Source organism: Bos indicus, chromosome 9 (assembly GCF_029378745.1).
Source record: "Bos indicus isolate NIAB-ARS_2022 breed Sahiwal x Tharparkar chromosome 9, NIAB-ARS_B.indTharparkar_mat_pri_1.0, whole genome shotgun sequence".
In the NCBI taxonomy this organism is placed as follows: domain Eukaryota; kingdom Metazoa; phylum Chordata; class Mammalia; order Artiodactyla; family Bovidae; genus Bos; species Bos indicus.
The window spans coordinates 95,893,971-95,910,478 of NC_091768.1; the positions used below are offsets into that span (position 1 = coordinate 95,893,971).

The 16,508-nt window shown below is 46.8% G+C and overlaps 1 protein-coding gene across 1 annotated transcript in view; it reads right to left on the reverse strand.

Annotated features, from left to right (window-relative positions):
- Window positions 1-16,508, reverse strand: part of LOC109563595 (T cell activation RhoGTPase activating protein) — an 88,344-nt gene that overhangs the window by 51,227 nt on the left and 20,609 nt on the right. The window contains exon 3 of the mRNA XM_070796464.1: window positions 13,027-13,185. Coding sequence (XP_070652565.1) covers window positions 13,027-13,185 — 159 coding nt within the window. The remainder of the gene's footprint in view (window positions 1-13,026; window positions 13,186-16,508) is intronic.

Below are 16,508 nucleotides of genomic sequence, written 5' to 3' on the forward strand. Positions count from 1 at the left end.
GTCATCTTGCAGGTGAGGGAACCCAGGACGACAGAGCCCAGAAATGACCCGAGAGGGACTGAAACTGTCTCCAGAGCCGCCACTCGCTTCAGAACTCTATGCGCCCACTACCAAACCCAGCAGCCTCACCCAAAGGAGACAAGCCCGCCCTGCTGGCTCAGCACTCATCTCCCAAGAAAAGAGGACAAAGCGAATTATGTTGGATAATGACCTCCAAGCACCAAACTGGAACATGACAAGGCTCCTGCAAAGAATGTCACCGCACAGTGGCAGGAAAGAAAATAGCCTATTATTATTATTATTTTTTTTTTTTTACCGTACTATACATTTTACAGAAAGGGGTTTGACATTCCATGTAACATTAGAAAACAAAAATTTTTAAGGATGGGATTTTTAGTAAAGTGATTTCAATTGGATTCATTGTTAACTAGCACAGTTGAGGAAAATTTTATTTCTGTGAAAATGAGAAAACTGGAAACTACTGATAGTAAATTTATACACACGTATCAGCATCGGGCACAATGGTCTGTGACAATGCGAAGCATTGCTAGGTAACTTGCAGAGATGGAAGCTTACTGCCCAGATGGAGAAGGCATACTCAGCTTGCTGAATCATATCACCACGTGGTCCCCATCAGAGCTGTCCCAGGGCCCACATTTCTAAGCATGGGTCCCATCATGCGACGTGTCCCCAGCTCTCCTCCCACCTTGCTTTGCTCCTGCAGTAACGAGTGTACTGCAGTAACTTTCTCTTGAGCAGTTTTCTTAGATTTATTCCTATATTTTAATGTTCTTATTTTCTATTGCAAACCAGATATTTTCTTACCTTTATTTTGACATTTAAAAATTTGTTTATTTCCAACTCAACTTTCTTTTTAATTCTTCTACTTATTTAGATGTTTTTAAAAATTGCTTTTCTACATTTTGATCGATGTATTGTGAGCATTATTTTCTAATAATCACATTTAAGATGTAAAGGGGCTTCCCTGGTGGCTCAGACGGTAAAGAATCTGTCTGCAATGCAGGAGACTGGGGTTCAATCCCTGGATTGGGAAGATCCCCTGGAGAAGGGAATGGCAACCCACTCCAGTATTCTTGCCTGGAGAATTCCATGGGCAGAGGAGCCTGGTGGGCTATAGTCCACAGGGTCACAAACAGTTGGACAAGACTGAAGCGACTAAAACACACACACAAGATATAAAATATTATATAATATGAACTAGTTTAAAATTTTTATATCTAATAATGAAACAAGAAATCCCATTTTTAAATAGCAAATTTATCCTATTAATATGGTTGGAAATTTTACTACAGTTGTATTTAAAGATTTTGAAAACAAAGACAAAATGAGTACGTGCAATTATCAGCAGCTGATAGAAATGAAGGTAGACGCTTCACAATGAACGAGAGGTGTATGCCAATTGTGCAACAGTGTCAGTCATGAGAATCCCTTGTTTCCATGAAAGCAGTAGTGTTGCGTCACCTCTATGTGAAGGAATTACAACTTGGTCTATTTTGGGGTTAAAACAGGATTGTCATTTCTCCTTTGATGGTACTTTCTTTGAATCGCTGTTTCACAATCTATTAGCCTCTTATGGTTTGGTCAGAAATAAGAAGGCAATTGATAAAAGAACACAACTGACTGTATTTCACTGAAACTTTAAGAAATATTGCCCCAAATTGGAGCCACTTTGCTATAACAGAAAACCAAAATGTTAAAAAGTTTAGATGGAAAAAAACTCCTCTCACCAATCTTTATACTTACCTTGTTCTTGTTATAAGCAGTTATTAAACATTAAAAAATAAGCTATCTTGAATTTATTACTTTCAAGCCCAACTTCTTCTTATTGAGTCACTAAGTCATGTCTCTGACTCTTTGCAACCCCATGGACTGTAGCCTCCCAGGCTCCTTTGTCCATGAGATTTCCCAGGCAAGAATACTGGAGTGGGTTGCCATTTCGTACTCCAGGGGATTGTCCCAACCCAGAGATTGAACCACATCTCCTGTATGCATCTCCTGCACTGCAGGTGGATTCTTCACTACTGAGCCACCAGGGATAAACAGTTATTAAACATTAAAAAATAAGCTATATTGAAGTTATCATTTTCTGACCCAATACATTCAATAATTGGTTACAATAGTAGAAAATAGTTTTTAAAATAACTGAAGTTTATTCCTATCTTAGACATGGCAATAAGGTAGATTTTTAGCTTCTGATCAAAATTCTCAAAGTTTAAATTTGCTTTTTGGAAATGGAAAAAATTTTGGAATTCGATGAAAAAAATATATATATATGTTCAAGTATATATAGCATATATATATATATATATATATACTTAAAAATAAATTCAAACATATCCAAAGTGTAACAGAAAAACTTCCCATGAACCAATTCTCAAGCACTAGGAAGATACTAGAGTTATATTCTTAAACTTTTATTTATCTATCGACCTGTTTATTTATAAAGGGGTGTTTTGTTTTACTCCTTACATACTATTTTAAATGATAGAAAAATATAAGGAGATACAGCTACTGGAATTATGAAATGATTTGGGGAGTATCTTCCTTATTTGGGGATATAAGTGTGCCAATTTGTGATTCCACCCCCTGGCCTAGAGGAGACACCTCTACAGACAAGCCTGTGGGAAGCTATCTGTACAAGTGGATACAAGAAGGGCACGGGCGGGAGTCCTCTTGGCTGATCCTAGCCTGCTCCTTCCCCTGGACTTTCCCACCCTGTGTCTGACCTTTAATGTGTCCTTCCTGCCCCACAGGAGCATCTGCCTGGTCCCCTTTGAGCTGTCGTGAATAACTGCGGGCTCTGGGGTTTGTCTGCTTGGATTTAAATGTCAGCATCTCCACTTAACATTAGCGGGCCACTGGGCAAGCCTTCCACCCTCTCCTGGTATATCCTCATCCCTAAGACGACTGTAACAATAGCACTCACGCTGGATTTGGTTATTGGTCCCAGTCTTCATGTTCCCATAGTAGTGCTACACATCCACACTCCTGACGAGGCCTCCTGGGGGGCAGAGTGTCTTGTCCCTGACCCTTGACTTTGGCCTTGGCCGTTGGACTTGTTGGGACAGGTGGTTAGTGTACAAGAGGCAAGCAAAGGCCTGAAGCATGCCTGTGAGATTGGGTGTGCCCTCTTGCACCTCCACATTACCACTAGAAGCACAAGCTCTGAGTGTCCCGGAAGAAGAGACACTGGGGATCGCGTGAACTTAACCTGTGGCGGGCACCCACACCCAGCTGAGCCTGGCTGCAGCCTTCAAGTGCTAGGTGACTTACAGCTGTGTGAGCAAGAAGCAAACACTTGTTTTTGTAAGCTATCGCGTTTTGAGATGATCTGTTCTGTGTCATTTCTGTGACATTAGCTGACTAATACAGCTCCTGAGGTACAGGGTGACTGTAAAGATAAAATTAAGTGCTCTATAAAGGCTGTAGAGTTCATCTCACCATAACTGCTCAGCCAGGGTTGGGTTTTTAGTCTGTTTCCAACCCTCTGGGTCATGCCCTGGCTCCCTAACTGCCTCTTCCCAGCAGGCTGAGTTTTTTTCAGCTTGGGACTGACCCTCTTGTGAAAAGAAACCCAGACACCCTGTACTGGTCATGAATCCAGGCCAGTTCCTCAAGACAGAGCCCCCTAGTCAGAGATGGAGACTATCTGGTAGGATCCTTTACGGAAGCAGTCATATTAGAGTTTCTGATAGTTAAAATGAGAACACTACTCATATCAGAAACATTTAGAAAGATTATATAAACAATTTTCCTTTCTAACATTTTTTTTTCCCCTCACCAGGGTTCACTTAAGCCATGAGGATCATTTCCTCTCCCTATGAATGGAAATCGCTCTTTCAGTGAAGCTGAAGACCCCAAGAAAAAAATGCTGCTGCTGCTGCTAAGTCACTTCAGTCGTGTCCGACTCTGTGCGACCCCACAGACTGCAGCCCACCAGGCTCCCCCATCCCTGGGATTCTCCAGGCAAGAACACTGGAGTGGGTTCCCATTTCCTTCTCCAATGCATGAAAGTGAAAAGTGAAAGTGAAGTCGCTCAGTCGTGTCCAACTCCCAGCGACCCTATGGACTGCAGCCTACCAGGCTCCTCTGTCCGTAGGATTTTCCAGGCAAGAGTACTGGAGTGGGGTGCCATTGCCTTCTCCAAAGAAAAAAATGATCCCAGACCAAATAAGTAAAATGAAACTTGTCATCAGCTTTCCTTTTCGGAAACATGCCAGAAATAAGCCAGAGTTTAATTTTCAACAAGGTTAATAACAGTCATCTTTCACTTGACAAACGGTCCTGTGAGGTAGTATTTGAGCCCTGTGACCCGAGCAGGTGTGAAAGTGCAGGCACGGACCACACACACGCACACAGCTGTGGCAGGTGACTAAACACACCAAGAGGTGCAAACTGATGGGCAAGTAAATGCCAGATGTTGATTAAATTTGACACAGGCTGAGTGGAGATGGGTGCAATAGAGGGACAAGGGTCATCTCTTTAGAAGTAGCCAGCAGGGAAGCTGAAAGCCAGGGCAACAAGGAGAGTCAGGGAACAAGCCTTGCTTAGTTGCTTCAGTCATGTCTCACTCTTGTGACCCCAAAGACTGTAGCCCGCCAGGCTCCTTTGTCCTGGAGTGGGTTGCCATTTCCCTCCTCCGGGGGATCTTCCTGACCCAGGGATTGAACCTGAGTTTCTTTCGTCTCCTGCATCGGCAAGTGGATTCTTTACTGCTGAGCCACTGGGGCAGCCCCGCACAATCCGTAACTATAGCCTTTATGCACTCATGCATGCTCAGTCACTCAGTCGTGTCCAGCTCTTTGCAACCCCACAGAGGACAATCCTCTGTCCATGGGATTCTCCAGGCAAAAATACTGGAGTGGGTTGCCATTCCCTTCTCCAGTGGATCTTCCCAACCCAGGGATCAAACCCGAGTGTCCTGCTTGGCAGGCCGGTTCTTTACCACTGTGCTACCTGGGAAGCCCCACAGCCTTTATGTGTGTGTGCTCAGTCCCTCTTTGCAACCCCATGGACTATGACCCTCCAGGCTCCTCTGTGCATGGGATTCTCCAGGCAAGAATACTGGAGTGGGTTGCCATGCCCTCCTCTAGGGCATCTTCCCAACCCAGGGGTCAAACCCGGGTCTCCCACATTGCAGGCCGATTCTTTACCATCTGAGCCACCAGGGAAGTCCAAGAATACTGGGGTGGGTAGCCTATCCCTTCTCCAGGGGATCTTCCCAACCCGGGAATTAAACCGGGGTCTCCTGAATTGCAGGGAGATTCTGTTCGAGCTGAGCTACCAGGGAAGACCCCATAGCTTATGCATTTTATCGAATGAAAAGCATTTCATGAATAAACACAAATCCTGGGGTGTCTGTTTCTACTTTATCTATTTGTATTGCATTGAAGAGGCTCTTTTTTGCCAGTTGGTCAAATTCTTTCAACAACAAGAAGAACCTATTAATTCTGTAATATTGTTAACAGTCACAATTTTTCAAGATCCCAAACCCACAATGTGAGTTTGGGTTAAAGCGGAATCAAACGTCAGTGTAACTGTTGATTACAACAAATAATGACTGAGAAGAGTTAAAATTTAGTGAACTAATTGCATTTGAGATTTTTCGAATCTTGTAACATGAAAGAATGTACCAAATTTATGTTAATACTGGTCATAGTTAATATTTTGCTTAGCTCTTTAATAACTCAAATAATATTTATTTTTATTTGGCTGTACTGAGTCTTAGTTTTGGCACGTCAGATCTTGGATCTTCATTGTGGCATGTGGGATCCATTACTAGTCCCCTGACCAAGGATTGAAGGCTCCCTGCATTGGGAGCATGGAGTCTTAGCCACTGGACCACCAGGGAAGTCCAATTAATAACTTCTAATAGAAAAGTACTTTGAATGAAAAGAATGCTGATATACGTGTTACAGTAAACCACTAATCAGATCGTCTCCCCTGGTTACCAATGATCTCTGCACTTCAGGATCCAATTCACAAACCTCACAGTTCATGTTACTTGACTTCTGTTTGGGATGTGCACATAATTCATTGTTAAACTGGGCTGCTCTTAAGAGTGAATGGTGGCGGGGCGGGGGAGGTTATCATTAGTAATGACGTCAGGCCAAAAGCAGGCGTGAGCTCGGCCTGTCCTGGGCCAGGAGGGATACCCTGCTGACGGCCGTATTTGACAGAGCTGACCAGTCTCCTCCTTGATGCACTTTCTTCATTTAGCTCCAAAGCACCACACTCTCTTGGTTTTCTTCTCATTTCACAAATTTCTTATTCCCGACCTCCTTGGGTAGTTTTCATCTTCCCCTCAACCTTTTAATGTTGATACATCCTGGGGCTCAGCCCTTGGTCCCCCTTTCTTTTTCTGGTGATCTTATCCAATCTCATGCTGTTAAATATAACCCACGTGTCGATGTGATGGTTTTAAAAACATGATCCCACAGCTTTCTGTACACCTTTCTTCAGGAGGCGAAGCTTAATTTCACTCCCTCTGAGTGTGATCTGAACTTCCTGACTGGCTTCTACTGAACAGATTATGGCAGAAGAACTCAAATGCCGTTTCTGAGATTAGGTTACAAACAGGCTGCAGCTTCCATACGGGGCAATCCCTCACTCCCTTGGATCACACATCCCCAGGTGAGCCATGTCAGATTGTGAGGTGACCCTTCTCTCTGCCCTGGCTTCTGCCCTGACCCCGGGCCACTTCCCACGAAGCAGCCAGTGCGATCCTGCTCCATCCCTTTCCAGGCTCCCATCTCACCCAACAAAGAAAAGAAGCCAGAGTCCTGCCTCCTGCGAGCCCGCTGGGGTGTCTGATCGGCACTTGTTGCCTGCTGCCACATCTCCCATCCTCCTGCCCTTCTTCCTTCTGCTCCCCTCCCCCCCGGCCACCGTGTTGCCCTTCATCATGCCAGGCACATGCCAGCCTTTGGCCTTTGCTCTTGATGTTTTCTGGGCCAGGAATACTGCTATCCACCCTGCCAACTTTCCTTTCTTTCATGTTTGCTCAAAACTCTCCTTTGCAGTGAAGACCCCTCCTTTGCCATGAATTGCTGATTCTTTTACCCAATTCTAATTTTTTCCCCCAAGACACATACCACTTTCCAACATACTGAAAGTGAAAGTGCTCAGTTGTGTCCGACTCTTTGTGACCCCATGGACTGTAGCCTGCCAGGCTCCTCCAGCCATGGGCTTTTCCAGGCAAGAATACTGGAGTGGGTTGCCGTTTCCTTCTCCAGGGGATCTTCTCTACCCAGGGACTGAACCTGGGTCTCTCGCATTGCACTCAGACTCTTTACCCTCTGAGCCACCAGGGAATCTCTAGATCGTTTATTATGTTTCTTGTCTACTTTCTGTCTCCCCTTGCTAGAATATAAGCCCCACAAGAGCAGGGCTTTTTGTCTATTTTATCCTAAGTGCCTGGAACGGTGTCTGTTATACAGAGATGCTCAGCAAAGAAATGTGTCGACCAACGAGTGGTTCCATCATGGGCACCATCATCTGGTGCCAGGCATATCAAGGCCAAGAACCCAAGAAGAAATGATAATTTTCATGGATATCATTAACACCAGGCCAAATGGCAAATATCAGTTTACAGATCTCCATTCGTCTGTTCATTTACTGAACTTGGGCCTTTGTGGGTTTCCTTCAGAGCAGCCGAGCAGTGAAGAGTGCAGGCTCTGAAACCCGAGTGCCTGGGGCCTGGGTCCAGCTCCACTACCCACGGACTTGGTGACCTTGGGAAATGCCTGGCTTCCTATCTAGAGAGCAGAAAAGGAACCTTTGCATGTTGTACATTGCGGGGCTCAGTCCTGAGTCCCCTTCTCTTTTTTTCTGGACACTCACTATTATGGTGATTTTAACTAACCTCATGGTTTTAAACACAATCTATCTATCAATCAATCTATATATTTGTTTTAAATATTTATTTATTTACTTGGCTGTGTTGAGTCTTAGTTGTGGCACGTGGGATCTTTGATGTGGCACGCAGGCTCAGTTGCCCAGAAGCCTGTGGGATCTTAGTTGCCTAGACAGGGATCGAACTTGCATCCCCTGTTTTTCGAGGTGGTCCTTAACCACTGGCCAGCAGGGAAGTCCCCGCAGCTTGCATGTTGATATGACGCTCATGAACACGTTCGTGAGTCCTTTAGCAGATCCCCCTCCAAAAGCTGAAGTTTAATTTTTCTCCTTTCATGTGCAGGCTGGACTTGTCGATTCCCTTCTACAAACAGACAATGATGAGTGACAAGATGTCATTTCCTACCTGATAGGAATTTTTTGAGAATGAAGTGAGTTACTAGATGTGAAGGATTTAGTACAATGACTGGCAGGAAGTGAAAGTCACTCAGTCGTGTCTGACTCTTTGCAACCCCATGGACTATACAGTCCGTGGAATTCTCCAGGCCAGAATACTGGAGCGGGTAGCCTTTCCCTTCTCCAGGGGATCTTCCCAACCCAGGAATCGAACCCAGGTCTCCCGCATTGCAGGCAGATTCTTTACCAGCTGAGCCACAGGGAAGCCCCAGAGCAAGCACATACTATGTTCGCAATACTCGGCACGTTGGGTCCTTGTGTGCTACGTCGTTTCAGTCGTGTCTGACTCTTTGTGACCCCATGGACTGTAGCCCACCAGGCTGCTCTATCCATGGGATTCTCCAGGCAAGAAGACTGGAGTGGGCTGCCATAACCTTCTCCAGAGGATCTTCCCAACCCAGGGATTGAACCCTGGTCCCTTGCATTGCAGGCAGATTCTTTACCGTTTGAGCTACAGGGAAATCCTGTTAGGTATTGGTAAATGCTTGTAAATATGTCAAGTAAAGGCCTTGAGCTTGGAAGCTCCTTAAGTGTGTTAATACATTAATGTCAATATTAAAATACATCAACTTCATAAGGGGGACAGCCAAAGCCAGCCTCACGAACAAACGTGGCCTGTGCGGTGACCCCGTGCTCAGAAGACCCCTGTGCTCGGCTTCATTTTCTGCTCTTTGAACCGAGCACCCCACATTTTCATTTCACCCCAGGCTCTGCAGCCAGTCCTGGGGGTGGTTATTACCAACCGTGAACTGCTATTGCTCTGGGTTAAGGACATTTCAAAACAACTGGGCATGTTATGAAATACACTTAACTTCTTTGTGTCTCACACTATTTATAGTAAAATGCAACTGAAAACATTTCCCTTTGGCTGTGGAGGCAAAGGGCGTGTTCTTGCCAATAGATTGCAATAGACTGTTACTGATTTTCACTCACTGATGCTAATCACACTGATCGGAAAGTAACCATGCGGCTCACAGTTCTAAAAATCAGATATCAAACCCTGTAAAAATATAGCAAAATTTCTTTAAAATAGCTCATTATGCATAGTTGAACATGGTACCAACTATATCCTAAAAACTTAGTAGAACATTCTGCTCTAAACTAAATTAGATAAATTGACTACACTTTCCAACCATAGAGGAGTTGCACTCTTTGAATTAAAAACAACAATCCAAACTAAAGCAGACTCAAGAATCAGTCATCATTCCTTCCCTTCTGTCCACCATACCTCTCCTATCAGATTATAAAGAGCCTGAGAGCTTGGACTCTATCACCACCAGACACAGCAGAATGACTCAGGCAGAGCACACCCTCTACAACGCTAGTAGTGACTAGTTAGTTAATCATTAATTATTAACAATTAACTTCCAGGCTAGTGAGAGCTATGAGCTTTCTTCTCTTCTCTCTCTGGGCCAAAGGTGGGGCCTCAGAGTCCTTCCTGGAAAGCACCTGAGAAAGTGACTGTTCTTCATAGCAAATGCTTTACACAGGGGTCCCCGTCCCCTGGGTTATGGACCACTACCTGTCCGTGGCCACACAGCAGGAAGTGAATGGTGGGTGACTAAAGCTGCATCTGTATTTACAGCTGCTGCCTGAGCCCTGCCTCCTGTCAAATCAGCAGGGGCATTAGATTCTCAAAGGAGCGCAAATCTTACTGTGAACCGGGCTTACGAGCGATCCAGGTTGTGTGCACTCCTTATGAGAATCATCCTGAAACCACTCCCCACTCCCTAGCCTGTGGGAAAATTGTCTTCCACAAAATCAGCCCCTGGTGCCAAAAAGATTGGGGACTCCTGGCTTAACATGAGTGCCAGGCCCATTCTAAGCTCTGTACATGTAGCCACCCTTTTAATCCCCACCCCAAGCCACTCTATGAGGGAGGTGCTATTTTTATCCCCACTTTACAGATGAGAAAACTGAGGCATATAGAACAGTGCAGTTCCAGAGCATATACTTTGATTGTGCACAGAGCTGTGTCCCTAAGCCTGGGTTAGAGCTGGCCACAGGAAGAGGGGTGCAGCCTCCCAGGTGGCAGGAACAGCTGGGACAGAAGCACAAGGTCCATTAGAGGAGACGACGCAGTGGGTTCGAGGGCTGGGCCATGGGAGTGTGTGGACATCTGATCCACCTACTCAGCAACTGCTGTCAGCCTGACTCCTTTGGGAAGAGGAAGAGGGTTCCTGTGTTATCCTTTCTAAGCAGTGTGTGAAGGCTCAGGTCCGGGCTTGGCTGCAGCCCTGCAGCCGGGGAGGCCACGTGGTTGGGTCTGGCAAGGTCTCAGGATGCTGCGACCAGGTGCCTGCAGCCGACCCACAGCGCCCCTCTTGGTGCAGAGCCCGTGTGGCGGACTGGCCTTGTGAACAGATGCCCACACCCTGTGCGCATCTTTGGGTTTCTCCCCTGACTGCGGGCAGGAGCGAGCCTTTTGAGGAAGGACTTGAGGTGTTTGTTTGAATGAAAGCGAGGAATGATTCAGCAGCCTGCACAGTGCTCTGTGCGGACCAGGCAGGAAGGGGCCGCTTCACTTTCTCGGGATGTGCTGGGCAGGACTTCCCCAGCTGCTGTTTGTGCCTCGGGGGATTTCTCGTGGTTCTGAAAACAACACTTCCCTGGCTGGGACGAATATGAGGGGAGGATGCCAGATACGTTTTGAATTCTTTGAAATCTCTAAGCATCTAAGAAAATTAATCATGGTGGGTAGGTGTGAGAAGCTCTTTAAAACGGGCACGTTTTCCCCCAAAGCTTAAAATAGAACTTTTCAAGGGAAATTAAATGAAAGTATAAAAAATTTGCAAATGCTTTCCTTCTTATAAGACAGAAGTACAATACCCTTCCCACTGCCCCCATCCAGTCATCATCCATGCAAAGGAGGGTCTTTCCCTCCACTGCTGCACAGACAACCCCAGGTCTCTCAAATCCTTTCCACGGCTCTGGCCTGCACTTTGCATGAAGACCCTGAGCTGACTGTGGACATGAGAACTTCCCCCTGGGGGCCCACGCTTTCCCTGAGGAATCAATCCCACAAGTCTCTAAAGTCTATGTTCAGCAGCCCCATCCCAACTTTCCTTTGCCAATGTGGAATTTGCGGAAGGCTGTCACACATCTCCCGAACCCTTTTCTTTCTGAAAAATCCGTGGAATCCTATTTGATGTGCATGTGCCCCTGGGAAGTGCAGCTCAAGTCAGAGAACTTCCCCCCGGGATCCGGGTGTTGCCCTCTGAGAAACAGGGTGCAAGTGTTAGACTTGCTTCCGCTACTTCCTCTCGGGGGACTTGCGACAAGCACTCAGTCTCTCTGAGCTTTAACTTCCTCATCTGTGAAATGGGTTGGGAAGATTAAGCCAGCTGACACGCATGATGTGCCTGGCAGGTGCTCAGTTCCGAAAGTGAGGTGGGTGTTCCCCAGGCACTTGGGCCCAGTAACACACTTGAGTCTCGGGCTCTCTGAATTCTGCTGTGGCAATAAAAGACGCAGAAGCCGGCAGGCATAGCTCATTTCCAGAAGGCAAATGAGCAGGCTCCAAGGTGACTTTCCTCCAGGTAGTCACTGCCCTGGGATTGAACTGGAGCTCAGGTGCATTCGTGGTCAGGGGGTCATACCCCGGGTGCCCTGGGTCCCATCCTCAGGGCCGCCGTGTCCCTCATTCAGAATCAGACAGCCTCTTGCAGCCAAAGTCAACTGGTGGCCTGGCCAAGCGGCTCCTGCCACCACTCCTTGTTTGGGCTGCCACCTTGGAAACTGCTCAAGGCCAGTGCTCCCCTTCTCCCTGCCCAGGAAAAGTTGTTTTTTATTCCCTTTAAGCTTTGTGGGCCCTCTGGAAGGAGGAGAGGAACCCCCTCAAACCAAAGGACAGGAGGGTAGGGCAGGTAGGTGGCAAGGTGGGGCAGGGTGCTATCCACTGGGTGGTTTATCCCCACTGGTCCAGGTCATCTTCCTGGCTCTGCCGGGGGTATTCTTCACCCACTACCAGCCTCTTGGGCACCCTCCTGCCCTGTCCCAGAGGAAATGAAGAGAGTTACTTAGTTGCTGGGTGATCATTGGTCCCATTTCTCATTTGGGTGCAGCTAATCTATCAGACACTGTGGCGAGGGGAGGAGAGAAGGGACAGGCTCCACGTGAGGAGTGGGGTAGAGGGACCTGGTCTTTTTCCTTCCCTCTCTGCCCAGAGCAGATTGAGGCAAAGGAGCATACAGGCACGTGTTCCTTCTGGGGAATGGGAAAGAAATCAAGAGACATTGCTGATACACACTCAGCCTACAAGTCAGAAAATTAATACTGCCCTTCTTTTGATGTAGCCTCTCCTGATCTAATAGAAACGTTGAGGACGTATAATTGCATATTTTCCCCCAGAGAAATATGATTATCATGGTAATTAACATGAACTTAATTACTGAGTTTCTAACTTTCTGATTTCAAATTTGTTGCTGTGAACACTTTAAGCACTTCTTAGCAACCCAACAGATCAAGTTCACTAAGAGTTCTTTTTAAATGATGGCTCTCCTATACCCTAACCGCCCTACTAGCTTTCAACCTGCTACACCTGTGATGTTGCCTGAGGCAGGCAGCCTCTCCAGTCTCATGGTCTCATTTGTCAAATGAAGGGGGAGCTCTCTTTGAGATGCCTTCAGGCAGGGGGGACTCGGAAAGAAAGTGCCTTTTCACAGACAGGAAGACAGTGCCAGTCGTGTGACTTACCTCTGCTTGGCGACGACCAGCCAGTCCCTGAAGAGGAAGAGGTGCCTCTCCTTGGTCCTGGGGCCCTGAGTCAGCACCACGGGGCACTGGAGGATAGACTCTGTCTGCTGGGTGGGCAGGTCCAGCTGCTGGAGGGACACTGCGGATGCCAGGCCTTTCCTGGGTGGAAGAGAGTAGGAATGAGCCTCTAAGGGATAGTGGTCGGTAGACAGATAGGATGTGAGGAGACACAGCTCAGAACAGCATGTCACCAGGAGTCTGGCTTAACTGGGGTGGAAATTAGGAGGGAAAACAGTGAAGAGGCTAACTGCAAGTTGCTGTTTATTTTTTTCTTCAAAACTGGATTTACAATCAAGCATCATCAGTCAAGAAATGTTGGTCCTGCGTCAGTGAATAGCGAATACATGCTTATAATCTAACGGTTGAGAATTTCTGCGAGAATTTTAACCCAAGGCAATGCGTCCCAAACCTTTTCGTGTCACCAGGAGGTGAACTGAGGCTGCAAACAGGCTGGCTGGGCGTCCAGGTGCGGGGAAGCCGAGGGGAGCAGTGAGGTGGCGTCGCTGTCACTCATTTGTGGCACACGGGCGGGAAGCTCGGGCTGACTGACTGAGGAAAAGTTTTCCCTAAAGGTCGTAGTGGTCAGGTTTAGCCTACAGTGAAATCTAATCTTACGACTCCAAATCAGTGGTTTTCCTGCACAGCATGATTCTGCAGCGTGGAGAGTAAACCGTGGAAACGCATGACTTGATTCCAGCACCTTCTCCTTGTGATTCTTAGCAAGTCGGGACCACTCAGTTCCTGTTGGTTGTTCACTTCCTGGTCATTCACTCAGTTTCCAGCAGACATGGATGACCTCAGTGTGCGTGCGTGCGGGCGTGTATACGTGCCTACGTGCGTGCGTGGAAGGAGAGAAGGCGAGGCGCGCAACTCTTTTATGTGACTCGGGAACTAGCCTACCAAGATGGCTGCCTGCTTGGCCTGTTTTATGGTTGCTTTAACATTTTGCTCACATTCCTTCCATCCTAAAGGCGGCAGTACTGACTCTTGGAGGCAGAACTTTTATACCGGGAACCTGTTTAATTCAGATGTGTTGTCTGAATAAAGCTGTGCTGGGGCTTAAGGACACATTTCTGTTATTTAAAGCAAACGTGAACATTTTCAATACTCTGCATTCTCCAGAAATCAATGATATGTGGCACGAGTCTTTGACGGAGTGCCCTGATGAAGAGTTCCCGCTGGTTAACCCCACTCTGCCTCCTGACCTTTCCACCCACCCCACACCTCCCACTGCCTTCACTTAGTTACTCTCAGCACAAGCTCCGGTCCAGAAATGATGGGGACCCGGGTGAAGCCTGGGGGTGTGTGCCGTAGAGCCTTTCCAGCTCTTGGTTGATGGTTACTTAACTATTCAGGGAGGGAACCAGGGTAGAGAAGTGTTAGTCACTTAGTCTGTCTGTGTCTCTTTGCCACCTGTAGAGTGTAGCCTGGCAGGCTCCTCTGTCCATGGAATTCTCCAGGCAAGAATACTGGAGTGGGTAGCCATCCCCTTCTTCAGGGGATCTTTCCCAGCCAGGGACATCGAACTGATGTCTCCTGCGTTGTAGGTGGATTCTCTACCATCTGAGCCACCGGCGAAGCCCCTAAATAGAGAGCCCCTGGAAGCCCAAGGGTAGAGAAATTGGGACTCAAACCACAGGACCCAGGAACTAGAACTCCCTTCTGTGTTTATTAACTGACACATACCACTTTATATATGGAGAAGGAAATGGCAACCCACTCCAGTACTGTTGCCTGGAAAATCCCATGGAAGGAGGAGCCTGGTACGCAACAGTCCATGGGGCTGCAAAGAGTCGGACACGACTGAGCGACTTCACTTTCTTTCACTTTCACCCCTTTATATAAAATAAATGACAAGGATTTTCTGTATAACACAGGGTACTATATTCAGTATCTTGTAATAACCTATAATGGAAAAGAATCTGAAACTGTATACCTGAAACTAACACAACATTGTAAATCAACTATGGTTAAATAAATTTAAAAAAACCCACATTGTTTAAAAAGAGATAAATAAATGTATTTTGGTTGCCTCTGAGTTTATTCGGAAATGCCTAATTATTTTCATATGTTGGAGGGACAGAAGCTCACTAGTACAAAGGACAACTGGCTACACCCAGCAGAGCCTGCCTCACTGCCTGACCCAGAGGCTGCACCCTCAAATGCCTGGGTGCCAGGTGGGCAAAGTGAATGGTTGTGGTGTGTAATGGGGAGTGGTGGGGTCTGTGGAAAAATGGCAGAAGTCTTGCTGTGTCCAAGGGGGTGGTCCACCAGCACCATACGGGAATGTTGGCCCAGCGTCCCTGCCGGCTATTTAAAAAGCCAGAAAGCCAGCATCTTATTAAATGTCAAGTGATTCTAAGCATTTATTTAAACACAGGAGGGCAATGCTCTGACTGCTGGCCTCTTTTCAGCCTTAGTCACCTGCAGCTTTAGAGCACATAAAAACATTAATACAGAGCCTCTGATGATTTGAGCAAAATATTTGAATATTTAAAATCTGATGTTACAAGCTATATTGAGAGTAACAGATCTAAACCTGTCAGATAATTATTCATTTCAGCTTTAAAAACTATGGACACAGAGATAAGCCATGACCAGCAAGAGGAAGTAGGTGAGGTTTCTTTTTTAGAATGCTGCCCCCGCCAAGCACTTTTCCACATTTTGATGTTGGTCTAGACACTGTTTTTTCTTTCCCCTCACATTTCACTGCTCTTCCCCTTAACCATCCCTTCCCTCTTCTCTGCATTTCTTTGATATCCCAGAGGACTGTACAGCCACAGAGGCTTTACTTTTCCTATACACAGAGACCCACTCTGAGTGACGTCATGAAAAAAAAAGCACCTCGTGTTAACCATACTTCACAACAAAGGCGCCTCAGCACTCTCCCCTGAGGGGAAATTTTTTAAACGTGCTGAAATAGGAAACGAGTGATGTAGCAAATACATGCTGAATGGAAATAACGTTGCCCTTTGCCTTTCCACGTAGTGATGAGTTTCCAGCCGAGTGGGGCCGGATGGCAGCTTCTCACAGTGAAAGTGCTGGCTGCCTGCGCTTTATGAGACCCGAGCCGCTGCCCTAGACCCTGACCTGGGGACTTATATAGTACATTGAAGGCCCCTGCTGGACTCAGAGTCAGCTCCTGGCCTGAGCAAGCTTGCGAGCATGCTTCAAGTCAGTCCGTTCAGTCGTGTCTGACTCTTTGTGACCCCATGGACTGTAGCATGCCTGGCCTCCCTGTCCATGACCAACTCCCAGAGCTTCCTCAAACTCATGTCCATTGAGTCAGTGATGCCATCCAACCATCTCATCCTCTGTTGTCCCCTTCTCCTCCTGCCTTCAATCGTTCCCAGCATCAGGGTCTTTTCCAATGAGTCAGTTCTTTGCATCAGGTGGCCAAAGTTTTGGAGTTTCAGCTTCAA